Source organism: Sylvia atricapilla, unplaced genomic scaffold (assembly GCF_009819655.1).
Source record: "Sylvia atricapilla isolate bSylAtr1 unplaced genomic scaffold, bSylAtr1.pri scaffold_36_arrow_ctg1, whole genome shotgun sequence".
NCBI lineage: Eukaryota > Metazoa > Chordata > Aves > Passeriformes > Sylviidae > Sylvia > Sylvia atricapilla.
Genome location: NW_027077149.1, coordinates 141425 through 157325, shown reverse-complemented (window position 1 = coordinate 157325; position 15901 = coordinate 141425). Strand labels below are relative to the sequence as shown.

The following is a 15901-nucleotide window of genomic DNA, read 5'->3' as shown; positions in this document are numbered from 1 at the left end:
GTGGGAACAACAACGGGGACCCCCAAGATGACACTCTCTCTCCTGATGGAAAACAGGTGTGGGATATTGTGGAGCTGGGGAGGAGCTGGAAGGTGGCCAGTGAGAGTGGCCGCTGCCAGGACACCTGCGACGGCGACTGTGGGCGGTGCAGATAGGACCAGGTGGTGACATACAAGGCAGAAACCTGGTGTGGGAAGCTGTCCCATCATTCTGGGCCATTCCAGTCATGTCATGACACTATCAGTCCCAATATCTATGTGAAGAACTGCATCTATGACCTGTGTGCCAATGAGGGGCGTCATGATGTGCTGTGCCACGCCCTCCAGATCTATGCCGATGACTGCCAGGAGGCGGGGATCAATGTTTCTGATTGGAGGACAACAGTGGGATGTTGTGAGTAGAGGATGGTTGGGTGAAAATACTCCTTGGGGTGGGCGGAGCCTAAATAATGTGATCCATGAAGATCCATGGGATCATGGGTTGGGAAAGGTTATGGCAGGAGATCTGAGCAGGAAGGCCATGGAAGTCCATACAGACTCCAGAAATTCCAGGTAGAAGGCCTAGGAAGTCTGTGGAGACTTGAGAAGATCCACAGAGCCTCCAGGATATCTGTGTAGATAAGTCAAAGGAGTCTCTCCCACCATGTGCCACTGCACCCTGACCACTGTCTCCCTCCCTGTCCAGCTCTCACTTGCCCGCCCAACAGCACCTACAGCACCTGTGGCCTTGCCTGCCCTGCCACCTGCAACATCCCCGCTGTGCCATCCAGCTGTGCTGCTGTCACCACCTGCATGGAGACCTGTGTGTGCCATGAGGGCCTTGTCCTTGATGGCAACACCTGCATACCCCCCTCTGAATGTGGCTGTGTCTTTCGGGGTCTCTTCCATGGCCTTGGTGAGGAATTTTGGGGTGACCTCACCTGCACGCAACGCTGCGTTTGTGATGCAGAGCAGCGGCAGGCAGTGTGCCAGGATTCCAGCTGTGGCATCAAGGAGGAATGCCGAGTGGAGGAGGGGATCCAGGATTGTTATCCCAAAATTTTTGGGGTCTGCACTGCTGTTGGAGCCACCCACTATGAGACCTTTGATGGCAAGAGGTTCATCTTCCAGGGGACATGTACCTACCTGTTGGTTGGGTTATGTGAGGACACCCAAAATTTGGTGGGATTCCAGGTATTGGTGCAGAATGGCCACCGAAGTGGCAACCTCATGTCATCCATCGCTGTGGTGACAGTCAAAGTCTACAACAAAACCATCAGCATCAGCAGGGAACACCCTGGAAAAATCATGGTGAGTTTAGGAAATGATCCCTTACCTTTTCACCACATTCTCCACCTCATCCCATTAACGAGTGATTAAATCTGAAATGTAATCCAAGATGGCAATGCAATCCATGGCAATGTCATTTGGGTGTTCCAGCTGTTGAAAGCAGAATTGGAATTTGCCATCAGACCCAAATGTTGTCAATTTTTATGGTTTTCTCCCCAGATCGATGAGTGGTTGATCAGCCTCCTCTTGGGACTTGGACCTTCTCATCCTCTTAAATCTCAAATTTAATTAAATTAAAAATTTAATTAAATCGATGATTTTTGGTGTCTGTGGCTGTTGAAAATATTTAGAATTTACCATCAGACTGCACATTTGATCACTTTTTATGGTTTTCTCCCCAGATTGATGAGCAGTTGGTCAATCTCCCGTATCACTACAGTGAAAGAAAGATTGTTGCTTATCGTGATGGGCAGGATGCGGTGGTAGAGACCAATTTTGGCCTCGTTGTCACCTACGACTGGTACAGCCACGTCACTGCCATGGTGCCCAGTGGCTTCGCCAACGCCCTGTGTGGGCTCTGTGGGAACTACAATGGCGCTGCCAGCGATGACATGATGATGAGGAACAACCATGTGACATCAGACCCAGATGCCTTTGGGAGCAGCTGGAAGGTCACGGATGTCCCAGGATGTGGTGAGAGGTCAACAGTGGAATGTTCCAGCACTGTCACACCTTCCCGGCTGCAACAGGAAGTGTCTGGGAAGGGGTGTGAAATTATTTTGGAAGCGGATGGGCCTTTTAGAGCATGTCATGGTCATGTTGATGCCCACCAGTACTTCCAGAGCTGCATCCATGACTCCTGCCTGTTCCCTGATCAGGAAGAAGGGACGTGTCCAATCATTGCCCTCTACGCCACCACATGCCAGGCTGCTGGCGTGTCCATTGGGAGATGGAGGACAGACAATTTCTGCTGTAAGTTGGGATAATGGGAGAGATTTTCCTTCAGCAGTATCGAAAGGATCCTCGAGTCTGCTTCAAATCCATGTATGAACAACCCAGAGGTGGGTGTGTGGATCCAGTGAGAATTCCACCCAAAGTCTTGGTTGATCCCATAAACCACCCCAAATAAACCCTTCCTAAGGTAGTTGTCTCATCTGGAATAATTTACCCCCTCTAAATCTCCAGTTTCCTGGTGTTGGCTACAAAATGGATAATTTAGAGGGCCAACCACCAAAAAATGCACCAAAAATAGTGGAATTGGGTTAAAGGGATCGGGCTTGGAGGTCAGTTGAGGATCCAGTGTGGAGCAATCCCATTCTTCAAGTGAATGTTGCATTTTTCTCCATGAAAATGTGGGAAATTGGGTGGTTTAGCAGTAAGAATTCCTGTTGTAATGGGCCGGGATATTCCTTACGGATGATCACTGGAACTTCATCAGATAATCATTGGATCATCATTTGATGATGCCCCTCATCACATTCACAGGGAGGAATATCAAGGGTTTGCCATGAAACTGGTCTAAAAATCTCTGTATTTGGTGAAGTTTGCAGCCGAATTCCAGGAAACTTCCAGGATTTGGCTTGGAATGTCCTGTTTCCTCATGAATCCCATTGTCTCCCGGCAGATGTTCCCTGTCCTTCCAACAGCTCCTATGAGCTCTGCTCACACACCTGCGGCGCTGACTCTGCCACGTGCCCAGGGCGGTGCCGCGAGGGCTGTACATGTCAGGACGGCTTCATGCTCAGCGGCGATGAGTGCGTCCCCGTGTCCCACTGTGGCTGCAGCCACCACGGAGTCTACTACAAAGAGGGGGAGACGTTCTACCCCACAGAGCAGGAGATGTGCCAGTGCCTCTCTGGTGGCACTGTGAAGTGCCAAAATATTTCCTGTCCTGATGGTGGCCCTGGGAAGCTCATTGATGGTGTCTTCCGGTGTCCACTGCAGGTGTCCAGCACCTGCACGGCCACAGGTGACCACACCTATGTCACCTTTGATGGGATGGCCTTCAACATCACTGGTACTTGTTCCTACATCCTCACCCAGACCTGCACAGGTGACAACGTGACGTCATTTACTGTCACAATCCAGAAGGGGGCGCGGCAGAAGGGGAAGGTCTCCGGGATACAATCATTATCTGTGGAAGTCTATGGGGTCAGCTTGACCTTGAAACAAGGAGAGAGGGCAGATGTCATGGTAAAGTGGCACTTAATGTTCCAAATCTCGTGGGATGCCCCCCAAATTGGGTTTCCTTGATGGAAGGGACACCTCAGCCCATCTCCAAGCCCAGTCCATGCTCCTCCCAACTTTTCTTTCTAAGCAGGATCTTAAATGGGCTAAAACTTAGGTGGGAAAGTGTTTTCCCTAAATTTTTTGTTCCACCTCAATCAGTCCCAAAACTGTGTTTCCTTGATGAGGGGAACCCTCGCCCCATGTCCAAGACCAATCCATTCTCATCCTTCCAAGAGGGATCCACAAATCTGTCAGAATATTGTTTGGAAGGTGTTTTCCCCAAATTTTTCGTCTCACCTTCTCACTGGCGGACTCTTCCTTCTCTGTCCCAGGTGGATTCCATCTCCCACCACCTCCCCACCACCCTGAGCGAGGGACAGGTCCAGGTCTATGTACATGGGACAGGTGTCCTGCTCCACACTGACTTTGGCCTCATTGTCCACTATGACCTTGTCCAGCACGTGATGGTTACGGTCCCCCAGACCTACATGGGACGCCTGTGTGGCCTCTGTGGCAACTACAATGGCCAAGGCAATGACGATTTCCAGCTCTCCAGTGGCCAACTGGCTCCAGATGCAACTGCCTTTGGATCCACATGGAAAACAACAGATATGCCTTGCGATGACACCTGTCCCAAGGATGAGTGTCCCACCTGCCCAGAGGAGAAAGTGGCAGTTCTCCAAGGACCCAAGTACTGTGGCCTTCTCACGGCCTCCGAAGGTCCCTTTGGCTCCTGCCATCGCATGATCGACCCCATCCCGTATTCCAAATCCTGCATCCATGACCTCTGTATGACGGGAGGGGACACGCATGTCCTGTGCCAGAATATCCAGAGCTATGTCACCATGTGCCAACATGCCGGAGTCACTGTGGGGGCTTGGAGGACACCATCCTTCTGCCGTGAGTTTGGGAGGCCACAGGGGAAAATGTCCCCTGTTTGGCGTTGGGAAGATCTCCAGGTGATACTGGAGTTTGGGAGGGCACAGGCAGGGGATGTTTCCTGTTTGGGTGTGGGTGACAGTGGTGGCACCATGGGATGATGGTGATGGGATGAGCTTTAAGGTCCCTTCCAGTACAACTCAATCCATGATTCCATGAAAATTCCAGCCCTCGCCTGCCCAGCCAACAGCACCTACTCGCTTTGCACCAACATCTGTGCCAACACCTGTGCTGGAAATGCCACCACCTGTCCCCAAACCTGCACTGAGGGCTGCCAGTGCCACCAGGGTTTTGTCTTTGATGGACACAGATGCATTCCCGAGGAGCACTGCGGGTGCTTTAGCAATGGGGAATACTATAAGGTAGTTTTTCTGGCCTTTTTTCCTGTTGTTAGGCATTTATGTCCTTTTCCCCTTCATTTCTTCCTTATTCTTATATATTTGCTTCCTTTTTTTCTTTCATTTCCTTCTTCCTTCTTTTTTTTTTTATGTCCTTACCTGTATTTTTCCTCATTTGTTTTCCCTTCTCTTCTATTTTTCTGCATTTACCTGTGTTTTCATATTGTTTTCTTTTTTCCCTAGCTTAATGTATTTACAATGTATTTATTTTAAAAATTAACTTCCCCCATTAAAAATTGATTTCCCCCTATTTTTATGGATTTACACCTTTATTTCTTGCATTTCCCCCTCTTTTTCTCTCTCATTTTCCCCCTTTCCACCCTCCTATTTCTATGTCATATTTCCCCTGCATTTCCTTTCTTTTCCTCTATTTTTAGGCAGTGAAATCTTTTTTTCTTGCCTGTGTTTCTCCCTGCATTATGCATTTGCATTTCTTTTTCTGCATTTTTCCACACTTTTTCCTATATTTATGCTTTTCCCCCAGCATTTCTCCCCTGTATTTATGCATTTATGTCTTTTTCTTTTCCTGCATTTCCCCCTTTTCCCCTGTTTATAGGAAAGGTATGTATCTACATCCCTTTGCCTTGCAATTTGTTCACTACTCTCCCTATTCTTCTTTTCCCTATTCTTTCTGCATTTTTTTTTATTTTATCCCCTACTTTCATGGATTTCCCTTTCTCCGTTCTCCCTCCCCACAGCCCCACGAGATGCTTTTCAAGGATCACTGCCAGCGCCGTTGCGCCTGTGTCCCTGGCCAGGGCCTTACCTGCCATGAGCACACTTGTACTGAGGACGAATCCTGCGAAATCCGGGAAGGAGCCTTGGGATGCATCAATAAAAGTGAGGAAAAATGAGGGAAAAGGGGGCTTTAGATGCAAAATGCATCTGGGGATGCTTGAGGGGTTGACTGTGGAAAAAAGGGAAGGGGAGGTGGAGGGAACAGAATCCTGTGTCTGTCACTAGGGCTCAGGGACGGGGCAATTCTTCTGATGGTTTCTCCCAAGGTTTCTCCCATCCCATGGCTTCTTCTGTGGTCCTTCCCATGGTTTTTCTCATTGTTTTTCCCATTGTTTTCCATCCCATGATTTCTCCCATGGTTCATTCTGTGGTTGTTCCCATAGTTTCTTCCATCCCGTGATTTTTCCTATTCTGTGGTCCTTCCTGTCTCCATAGTTTTCTCTCATGTGACTTCCCCCCTCTTTTTTTCCCATCCTTTTCCCCAACCCATGGCTTCCTGCAGTGTTTATCTCCTATTTCACCCAGCCCACGGCTCATCCCGCTCTCCCTCCCCTCTCAGACCCCTGCAAGTCCCTGCACTGCCGCCCCAAGGAGCGCTGCAGGCCCCGTGGTGCCCAATCCCGCTGTGTCCCGGCCCTGGTCGCCACGTGCTGGGCATGGGGTGACCCACACTTCCGCACCTTCGACGGCCTTGACTTTGACTTCCAAGGAACCTGCACCTACACCATGGCCGAATCCCATGGGAATGACCCTGGGCTGGTGCCCTTCAGGGTTGAGGCCAAGAACGACATCCGTGGTGGGATCCAATCTGTGTCTTATGTCTCCTTGGTCAATGTTGACGTCTATGGACAACGCATCTCCTTCCACCGGAATGAAGATGGAAAAGTCCGGGTGAGTTGGGTGGAAATATGAGAATTTGGGCTTCTTCCCCATTTTTTGCTTCATCTAACAAGTGCCAATGCTATTTTGGGATAAATCAGTCAGATTGGGAGATGGATTGTTGAAATGTTGGGGTATTTTGGGAATAAAATGTTGGGATACGTCAGGAATAAAAAGCTGAGAAATGGTGGGAACGAAATATGGGAAACAGAATATTTGGAAATGTCAGGAACAGAAAGTTGTGATAAGATTGGAATAAGATGTTGGGATTTGTTAGGAATAAAATGTTGGGGTATGTCAGCAATAAAACAGGATATGCCAGGAATAAGATGTTGAGATAAACTAGGATAAAATGTTGGTGTGTCTAGAGAATAAAATATTTGGCTATTTCAGGAATAAAATGTTGGAATGCAGCAGGAATGAAATACTGTGGGTTGTTTGGATAGTGTGGGAATAAACTATTGGGTCGTAGTGGGAAGAGAATGTTGGGGTATGTCAGTAGCAAAATATGGCAGGAATATAATGTTGGGATATGTAAGATGTAAAATGTTGGGATATGATTTAGTGTTGGAATATGCTGGGAATAAAGAATGGGGATATGTGGGGAACAGAATATTAGGATACATTTGGAATAAAATATTGGTGTACATTGAGAATGAAACATTGAGAGACAACTGGGAATGTTGGGCCATCGGCAGGTGAATGGGGAGGTGACACTGCTGCCGGTGCTCCTGGCAGATGGGAAGGTGCGGGTCCGTCCCAGTGGGCTCCGTGTTGCTCTGCAGACAGATTTTGGTCTCCGGGTCTCCTACGACTGGAACTGGCACCTCCTGATCGACCTCCCCAGCAGCTACTTCCGCCATGTCCGCGGCCTCTGCGGGAATTTCAACCTCAAGCCCCTCGACGACATCCCCGAGGCTGGTGACAACATCACTGCCATTGTCACATGGGCCAAAAGCTGGAAAAGTGCTGACTCTGAGGCCAACAACCCAATTTGTTGGGATTATTGTGATGGAGCATGCCCAGTGTGTGATGAGGAGAAGAAGGAGCTTTATGGTGGGAACCACTATTGTGGGATCATCAAAAAATCCTTCCAGGGACCCTTCAGAGCATGTCACAACATAGCGAAGCCTCAAGACTTCTATCGCAACTGCCTGTCAGACCTGTGCCTGAGTGATGGGGCGAGGTCGATCCTCTGCCAGGTGCTGGAGACATATGCGGCAACGTGTCGGAAGAGCGGAGCCGTGGTCCATGACTGGAGGACGCCATCGGGTTGCCGTAAGGACTGGGGTTTTCTTTGAGAAGGGAAGGAACCAGAGTGGGGGAGGAGAGGCATAGAGTGGGATCCATCCTGGGTTGAAGCCTTCAAATCGCTCAGGTGATCCTTGGAAGTTCTCCAGAACTTTCTTCTGGTGTTCCAGCCTCTTCTTTGTGTCCCAGAACCCACCACATCTTTCTAAGAATCCATCCTACATTTTCCAGCTCTTTCCCACATGAGCCAGGCCCTTACCCATGTGTCCCAGATTATCCCACACCCCATCCTGCATTTTCAAGACCCTTGCCACTTGTTCCAGGCCTTTATCCTTGTGTCCCAGACCTCATCCTGTGCATTCCAGACCCCATGCCGCATGGCCCAGACCCTTGCCACATGACTCAGACCTCATCCCACTTGTCGCAGTCTCTTCCCAGGTTTCCCAGACCTTCCTCCTTACACTCCAGACTCTTTTTGTTTTCCAGACCCTTCCCCATGTTCGAGACCCTTTCCAAATCCCCACCCACTCTGCTGAATGCTGTCTGCTCCCCTAATCCCTCCCTCACCCCAGTTTCCTTCCCCTGCAGCCTTACCTTGCCCTGAAAACAGCCACTATGAGCCCTGTGGCAATGCCTGTCCAGCCACCTGCTCTGACTGGGACAGTCCAGCCACCTGTGACCAGCCCTGCGTGGAGACCTGTGCCTGTAACACTGGGCATGTGCTCAGTGGCGGACAGTGCGTGCCAGTGTCCCAGTGTGGCTGCACCCGTGATGGCCGCTACTACCGCCCTGGCGAGGAGTTTTGGGATGATGACACCTGTTGCTCCAGGTGCAGGTGTGACACGGAGCTGGGAATGGTGGTGTGTGAGGACTCCAGGTGTAAGCTGGGTGAAGTGTGCATGGTGGTGAAGGACATGCGGAGGTGCGTGGCCAACAGCCGCTCCATCTGCGTGGCCACTGGTGACCCCCACTACACCACCTTCGACGGGCGCCGCTACGACTTCATGGGTACCTGTGTCTACCTGTTGGCTGGGCTCTGCTCCACTGACCCCACCCTCATCCCCTTTGCTGTCACTGTGGAGAACAATCACCGTGGCAGCCACCTGGTCTCCTTCACCAAGGTGGTCACCATGGAGGTGTACAACATGACCCTCAGCCTCAGCCAGGAACATCCCCAGAAGGTCAAGGTAGGGATGAAGGAGATGATGGGGGTGGTTCAGGGTCACTGGACAGCATCTGGGGAGGGCTCAAGGTCATGGTATGGTCTTCAGGTGCACTTCAGGGTCATCACTCCTGGGTGGAGTTTCAAGGTCCTTGTAAGGTGTTTAGGTGGGTTTTGAAGTAATTTCAAGGCATCTGATTGGGTTTCAAGATCCTTTTGTGATGTTCAGGTGGGTTTCAAAGTCATTGGGGTGGCATCTGGGTGGGCTGCATAATCACCTTAGTGTGTTTCAAAGTCATTGCATGGTGTCTTGGTGGGCTACAAAGCCCTTGTGTGGCATCTGGGTGGGTTTCGGGGTCATTCCATGGAGCTGGGTAAGGTTTCAAGGTCATTGTATGGTCTTCAGGTGGGTTTCAAGGTCATCATGTGGCATCTAGATGGTCTTCAGGGTAATTCTATGACACCTGGACGGGTTTCAACTTCATTGTGTGACCTCATGCCACCCACGGTTCTCTTTCCCAGGTTAATGGTGTCCTGTTGGACCTTCCCTTCACCTACAACCAGCAGCTCCAGGTGTCCCTCCGTGGTGTCCACGGCTTCATCACCACTGATGCGGGTGTCACTGTCACCTTTGACTGGTACAGCTATGCCCGTGTCATCATCCCCAACACTTATGCCAGCGCCGTCTGCGGCCTCTGTGGCAACGCCAATGGCGACCCTCATGACGATTTTGTCACCCGCGATGGCCACCGTGCTGACAATGAGACCCACCTGGGGGACAGCTGGAAGGTTGGCGATGTCCCTGGGTGCTCACCTGGGTGCAGTGAGGGCTGCCAGGTGTGCAGTGATGCCCAGAAACGTGCCTACCGTGGAGACAAGCACTGCGGGCTGCTGGGGAAGAAACGGGGGCCCTTTGCCGCCTGCCATGACATCATCGACCCCGCCCCTTACTTGGATGACTGTCTCTTTGACGCCTGCCTGTACCAGGGACACCAGGACACAGTGTGCCAGGCCATTGGCGCCTATGTTGCTGCGTGCCAGAGCCAGGGCGCTGCTGTGAGGCCGTGGCGCACAGCTGCCTTCTGCAGTATGAGGAGACCTGGGGGCCTTGGGGAGAGTAGGGGGCGTTTTGGAGGGCAGAGAGGGACACAGGGGTTAGGCAAGGAGTTTTGGGCTTTCCGTGGAGGATTTTGGGATGTCTGGCAGGCAGAAGGGGGGACGGGGCTGTCTGTGGAGGCTTTGGGGGTGTCCATGGCAGGTTTGAGGTGTTCCCAGGGGGTTTGGGGTCTCCATGGGGAGCTTTAGGGTGTCAGTGGAAGTTTTGGGGTCTACACAGGGAGTTTTGGGGTGACCATGGGGGAGTTGGGGTCTGCATGAGGGGGCATTGAGGTTTGGAGGGAGGTTTTGGGGTTCAAGGAAGACAAGGGAGTTTTGGGATGTCCCTGGGAAGTTTGGGAATTTGGGGCCTGCAGGGGGAGTTTCGGGGCATCCGTGGGAATTTTGGAGTGTCCATGAGGGTTTTGAGTGTTTGCAGGGAGTATTTTTGTGTCCATGAGGGTTTTTGTCCTTCTCCCTTCCTGACAGGTCCCGTGTGCCCGCCAAATCAGCACTATGAGCTCTGCGACTCCCCCTGCCCCCCCACCTGCCAAGGCGAAGCTGGACCTCAGGACTGCTCTGATGCCTCCACGTGCTCTGAAGGTTGTTTCTGCAATCCCGGATTTTTCCGGAGCGGGGATCACTGCGTGCCCCTCCCCCAGTGTGGCTGTGTTTTGGAGGGCCGCTACTACCCCCGGGGACTGCAGTTTTACCCTGAGCCCCCCTGCACTCAGCGCTGTGTCTGCTCCGAAAATGGGGGGCTGGAGTGTCACCCCACTCCAGGCTGCTCCAGTGACGAGGAATGCACAGTGCAGGATGGGGTGCTGGGGTGCCACCCCCGCACCTGCAGACAGTGCCAGGTTTTGGGGGCAGGGGCTTACAGCACCTTCGATGGGCACCTGGGGAATTCTGGGGGGTCCTGCACCCTCCTGCTGCTGCAGTTGGAGAGGGGTGAGCCTGAAGAAGAGCTGGAGCCTATCACGGTGGCCTTGGAGCAGGAGGACACGCAAGTGCAGCGGGTGATGGTGATGGCACACGGGGTGACCGTGGTGATGGACAGGGGACAGCAGTGGGAGGTGACGGTGAGTGGAGGGCCTGGGGCCTTGGGGGTGCAAGTCCCGGTTTTGGGGACAAAAAGAGATTTGGTGGGCAAAAGGGGGGATGGCAATGGGGTTTTGGGAGGTGCAACACTGAGGAAAGGCCTGGCTTAGGGTGGAAGCTCTGACTTTGAGGTGCATGCCCTGTTTTGTGGGTGCAAGCCATGTTTTGGGGCAAAGCTTTTGGGGGTGCATGCAAGCCTGGTTTGGCAGGTACAAACCCTGTTTTGGGGGGTAAAAAGGGGTTGGGTGAAAAAAGACGGGGGTAAAAATGGGGTTTTGAGGGACATGGCAGTGGGGAAGGGGTTATTTGGGGGTGTAAGAGCTGCTTTTGGGGTACACACACCACTTTCGGTGAGCAGTCTGGGGACCCTTTCTGGAGTGCTAAACCTGGATTTGGGATGCAAAGCATGATTTTGAGGTTGAAAACTCTCATTTTGGAGTGTAATTACCATCCCTTTTTGGGATGTAAACCTTGAGTTTAAGGTGCGCAGAAGAAGTCCAGACTCTAGTTTTGGGGGTGCAAACCCTGTTTTTGGGGATACAAACCTTATTTTGGGAGGTTAACCCCACCTTTGGTGGTCTGACTTCCCTTTCGAGGTCCTCACCCCATCTCTCCCAGGTGGATGGCGAGCGCCACTTGCTGCCGCTGTGGCTGCTTGGGGGCGCGGTGGGGGTGGCGCAGGTGGGGTCCCACCGGCTGCTCCAGGTCCAGGGAGGCCCCAAAATCCTCTACGACGGCAACGCGTATGTGGTGCTGACGCTGCGCCCCTCATCTCGTCGCCCCCGGGGCCTCTGTGGCAACTTCAACGGGGACCCCGACGACGACGACCCTGACGAGGAGGCTCTGGGCGGCCCTCCCGCAAACTGCACTCACGTGGCGCCCGCCCCCAGCTGCTCCCCGGCCCAGGCGCGGCGCTGCGCGGTGCTGGCGGACCCCGAGGGACCCTTCGCGGGGTGTCACGGGGCGGTGCCACCCCGCACGTACCTGGTGGCCTGTGAGCGCCAGGTGTGCGGGGGAGGGGGCGACGCCTGTCCCGGCTTTCAGGGCTACGCAGCCACGTGCCAAGCAGCTGGAGGCGCGCTCCGGGAGTGGCGGGAGGCCACGGGTTGCCGTGAGTATATGGAGGGGTCGGGAATTTGGGAGGGAGTCGGGAATCTGAGGTTGACAGGAAGTTTGGAGTGGGGAATTTGGGGTGGTGAAGTTTCGGGAAGATGGGAATTTAGGGGTCAGGATTTTTGTGGGGTCAAGGATTCTGTAGGGAGTGGAAATTTTGGTGGGGGTGGGAATCTAGAGGTCTAGGGGACTGGAATGGAACAGGGGCTCATTCCTGCATGGAAAAAGGGGTACGTGTCCGCATTACTAAGCCTCCATCTGGGGAATGCCCAAATCACACCCCCAAAGGAGACCGACACACCCCACCCCGCCCCCACCCCCCCCCCCAAAAAAAAAAAAAAAAGAAAACAAACAACAAAACCGGGAAGCCTTTGTCCCGCAGTGGAACCCTGTGCAACCAAGAGGTCCTCACCCCCGCAATGTCCCCAAATGGGTGCCTCATGGGACCACCCACCCCAAAGATGGGATGGCATTGATCCCAGGAGACACCTATTGACCCCTGATAATCCCCCAGTAGCCCCACTGGCCCCATTGACCCCTTTGTTTCTTCCCTCCCTCTCCCAGCTCTCGCCTGCCCCCCCAAGAGCCACTACCAGCTGTGTGCCCGCACCTGTGAGCACACCTGCGCAGGTGTGTCAGCGCCACCCCCCTGCAGTGAGCGCTGCTTTGAGGGGTGTCAGTGCGCGGAGGGGCTGCTGTTCGACGGCGCCCGCTGCGTCCTCCCGGGGACCTGCGGCTGCCTCCACCAGGGGCGCTACTTCCAGGTGGGTGCGGCCCCAGTGTCCCCCAGTACAGCCCAGTTCCAGCCCTAGCTCCTTCCAGGGTCCCCGTGTTGATGCCAGGTCCCTTCAGTGTGCCTCCCACAGTGTTCCCAGTGTTCCCGAGCAGGTCCCAGTGCCCCCAGTGGGGGGATATGGGGAAGTGTGGGGACATGGGCACACACTGGGGACATGGTGGTGGTCCCCATGGGCACCCGTTGGGGATATGGAGACACAGGGGATATGGGAGACATGGGCCCCCTTCCCCCCTCCCACGACACCTCACAGCATCATCATCCCCAATTTTTTGGCCATCTTAAGCCACTTTTCCCCACTTTCCACATTTTATCCATGGAAAACAGATCGCTGAGACCATCCTGACCCCTGACTGCTCCCAGTCCTGCACCTGCCGGGGGCCCGGGGGCCTCCAGTGCCACCCCTTCACTTGTCCCTTCAGCCACACCTGCGGCCTCCGTGATGGCATCCGCACCTGCATTGCACACCCGGGGCGCTGCGCCCTGTCCCCTGCCACCCGCTTTGTCACCTTTGATGGTATCACTGGGGCCACCCTGGCCACCGGCATCTATGTGGTGGCCAGCGTGTGTGACCCCCGGGACCCTGCATGGTTCCGGCTGCTGGGGGACATCAGGGACATTGGGGACCGGCCAGCAGTGGTGGCACTTCACCTCTTCACCTCCCACAGCCTTATTACGGTGCGGAGGAACAGGAAGGTCTGGGTAAGTTGTGACCTCCCTAGGTGGCACCCAAAAATGTCACCACGCTAAACATCTTCCTGACCTTCATTTTAATTTAAAAAAAAAAAAAAAATCTTTTTTTTCTCCTTTAATTTCAGCCCAGGTAAGAGGCCCCATGGGTTGTCCAATCCCACCAACACCACAGGATGTCCTTACCTTAATTTTGTCCCCAATTGCTCTTTTTCCTCCCCAATTTCCTACCAGTGAAGCACCTGTGTGGGTGATGGTCACTAAGACGATATTCATAAATTGACGCACCCCACAATTTTGACCAAAGTTGCTCTTTTTTCCGCCAATTTCATGTCAGAGAAGCACCTACATGGGTCGTCCCTCATCCTACTCCAACCATGCCCTGACGCATCCCAGCATTTTTCCTCAAAATCCCTCTTTTCCACCCAGATTCCTCCAACTTCACCCCCTGTATCACCCCAAATCCCCCTTTCCCCCCTAATTCGGTGTTCTCCAGCTCAACGGGGTCCCCACGCCCCTGCCCTTGGAGCTCCCGGGACCGTTGACCATCACGGAGACGCGCGGGACCCTCCGGATCAGCCGAATCCCACGATTTGTGGTGGAACTGGGCGCCGTGGGGGTGACAGTGGAGGTGCCCAGGGAAGCGCGGGCAACGCTCTGTGGCCTCTGCGGCGACTACGACGGTGCCACCAGCAATGACCTGCGAGGGCCTGACGGGACAGTGACGAGCGATGTGCAGGCACTGGCCGAGGCCTGGCGGGCACCCGACTTCACCCAGGTGGGTGACACCGGGGGAGGGGTGTTGGGGGGATTTTGGCTGTCTTGGGGGTGGCACTAGAGGGAACAGTGCCAAAATGGGTGGTGGGGGGGGGAATAGCCTGAAAAAGAGGGAAAGAATCCCCCCAAAAGGGGAAAGAAGGCCCAAAAGATGGCAAAGAGACCAAAAAGGGGAAAGAGTTCCCCAAAGGGGAGGAAAGAGCCCCAAAAAGATGGGAAAGGAGACCTAAAAGAGGGGGAAGAAGAGCCAAAACTAGAGAAAGGACCCCAAAATGCAGGAAAAGATAACAAAAAAGGGAGAAAGAGCACAGAGGGGGGGGAATGACTTTAAAAGATGGAAAAAGAGACCCATAAATGAGGAAAAGAGTCAAAAGAGGAAAAGAACTGAAACAAATGGAAAGAGATCAAAAAAGGAGAAAGGAAAGGGGGGGGGGGGGGGGAGGGGCGGGGAAGGTGGAAAGAACACCTGAAACAAGAATAAAAGCACAAAGAGATGGGAAGAGACACCAAAAATGGATGAAGGACCCAGAAATGGGGAAAAGGAATATTAAATAGGGAGCAAGAGCGCAAAAAACGGGGAAAAAGGCCAAAAATGAGAGACAGCAGAAACAGGGGAAAGAACCCCTGACAAAGGGGGGAAGGGGGGTGAGAGAGAAGCACAAGGAAAAGCGGGAAAAGAGCCCAAAACGGGTAAAGTGATTAAAAAAGAGGGAAAGAGCTTCTCAGAGTGGGGAAAGAGACCAACAACAGAGGGGAAAGAGTTCAAAAATGGGCCTAACAAGTCCAGAAAATGGGGAAAAGACCGTAAACTGGGGGAACTGCCACGAAGTCACCCTCGATTTTCCTTTCTTTCCACCCAGTGATGTGGAAAATTGACATTTCACCTGGGTGGCCGTGCCCCATCACTGACGTCATCCTCAAACTGCCTCAGATCCGGAAAACCCAGACTTTTATAACCCCTCAAACCCATGTTTCGCCCCCAAAATAAAACCTGGGAGAAAACGCGGTTTGCGGGTGTGATCTGGGGATAAACTCCTGGGAACTGTGGGAAAACAGGAGCGTGGGGATGTGCTGGGGGGCAGCTGGGGGGCGGAGGGGATGTTCCCATAGTGTCCTGCTACGGGCGGTGCCGTGTCCCCCCTTCCCCCACCCTCCGTCGGTCAATATTTCCCAACGCCTCAGTCCCACGGTTGGGGAGGGACGGGGGGGGGGGGGGGGGGCCCCCGGATGTTTGGGGGAGGGGAGGGGGTGCCCGGATATCCGCGTCCGCTGGGGGAGGGGTGTGGGATACCAGTCCCTCCAGTTCCTCCCAGTACATGCCAGTAGCCAGCCCCCAGTCCCCTCTAGTGTGCCATTCCCCCGGTACCCCAGTCTCTCCCAGTACAACATCCCTCTACCCCCCAGTCTCTTCCAGCCTCCCTCAGCTGACCTCATATACCCCCATTATCCCCAGTCCTTCCCAGTGCAT

General features: G+C 53.4%; 3 protein-coding genes across 3 annotated transcripts; all 3 read left to right on the top strand.

The window, feature by feature from the left end:
• The first annotated feature begins 791 nt into the window (after positions 1-791).
• LOC136374937 (IgGFc-binding protein-like) lies at positions 792-5017 on the top strand. Its single transcript, XM_066340310.1, has 5 exons — positions 792-1289; positions 1670-2252; positions 2893-3461; positions 3830-4397; positions 4605-5017. Exons 1-5 carry the CDS (start codon positions 792-794, stop codon positions 5015-5017), a joined length of 2631 nt encoding a protein of 876 aa, XP_066196407.1.
• A 485-nt stretch (positions 5018-5502) lies between these two features.
• Positions 5503-7752, top strand: LOC136374936 (IgGFc-binding protein-like). Its single transcript, XM_066340309.1, has 3 exons — positions 5503-5674; positions 6132-6463; positions 7150-7752. Exons 1-3 carry the CDS (start codon positions 5542-5544, stop codon positions 7750-7752), a joined length of 1068 nt encoding a protein of 355 aa, XP_066196406.1. The 5' UTR covers positions 5503-5541.
• A 345-nt stretch (positions 7753-8097) lies between these two features.
• On the top strand, positions 8098-15444 carry LOC136374935 (IgGFc-binding protein-like). The gene is made up of 8 exons (XM_066340308.1): positions 8098-8889; positions 9387-9981; positions 10449-11041; positions 11679-12175; positions 12688-12937; positions 13294-13668; positions 14153-14434; positions 15294-15444. Exons 1-8 carry the CDS (start codon positions 8239-8241, stop codon positions 15294-15296), a joined length of 3246 nt encoding a protein of 1081 aa, XP_066196405.1. The 5' UTR covers positions 8098-8238; the 3' UTR covers positions 15297-15444.
• The last annotated feature ends 457 nt before the right edge of the window (positions 15445-15901 follow it).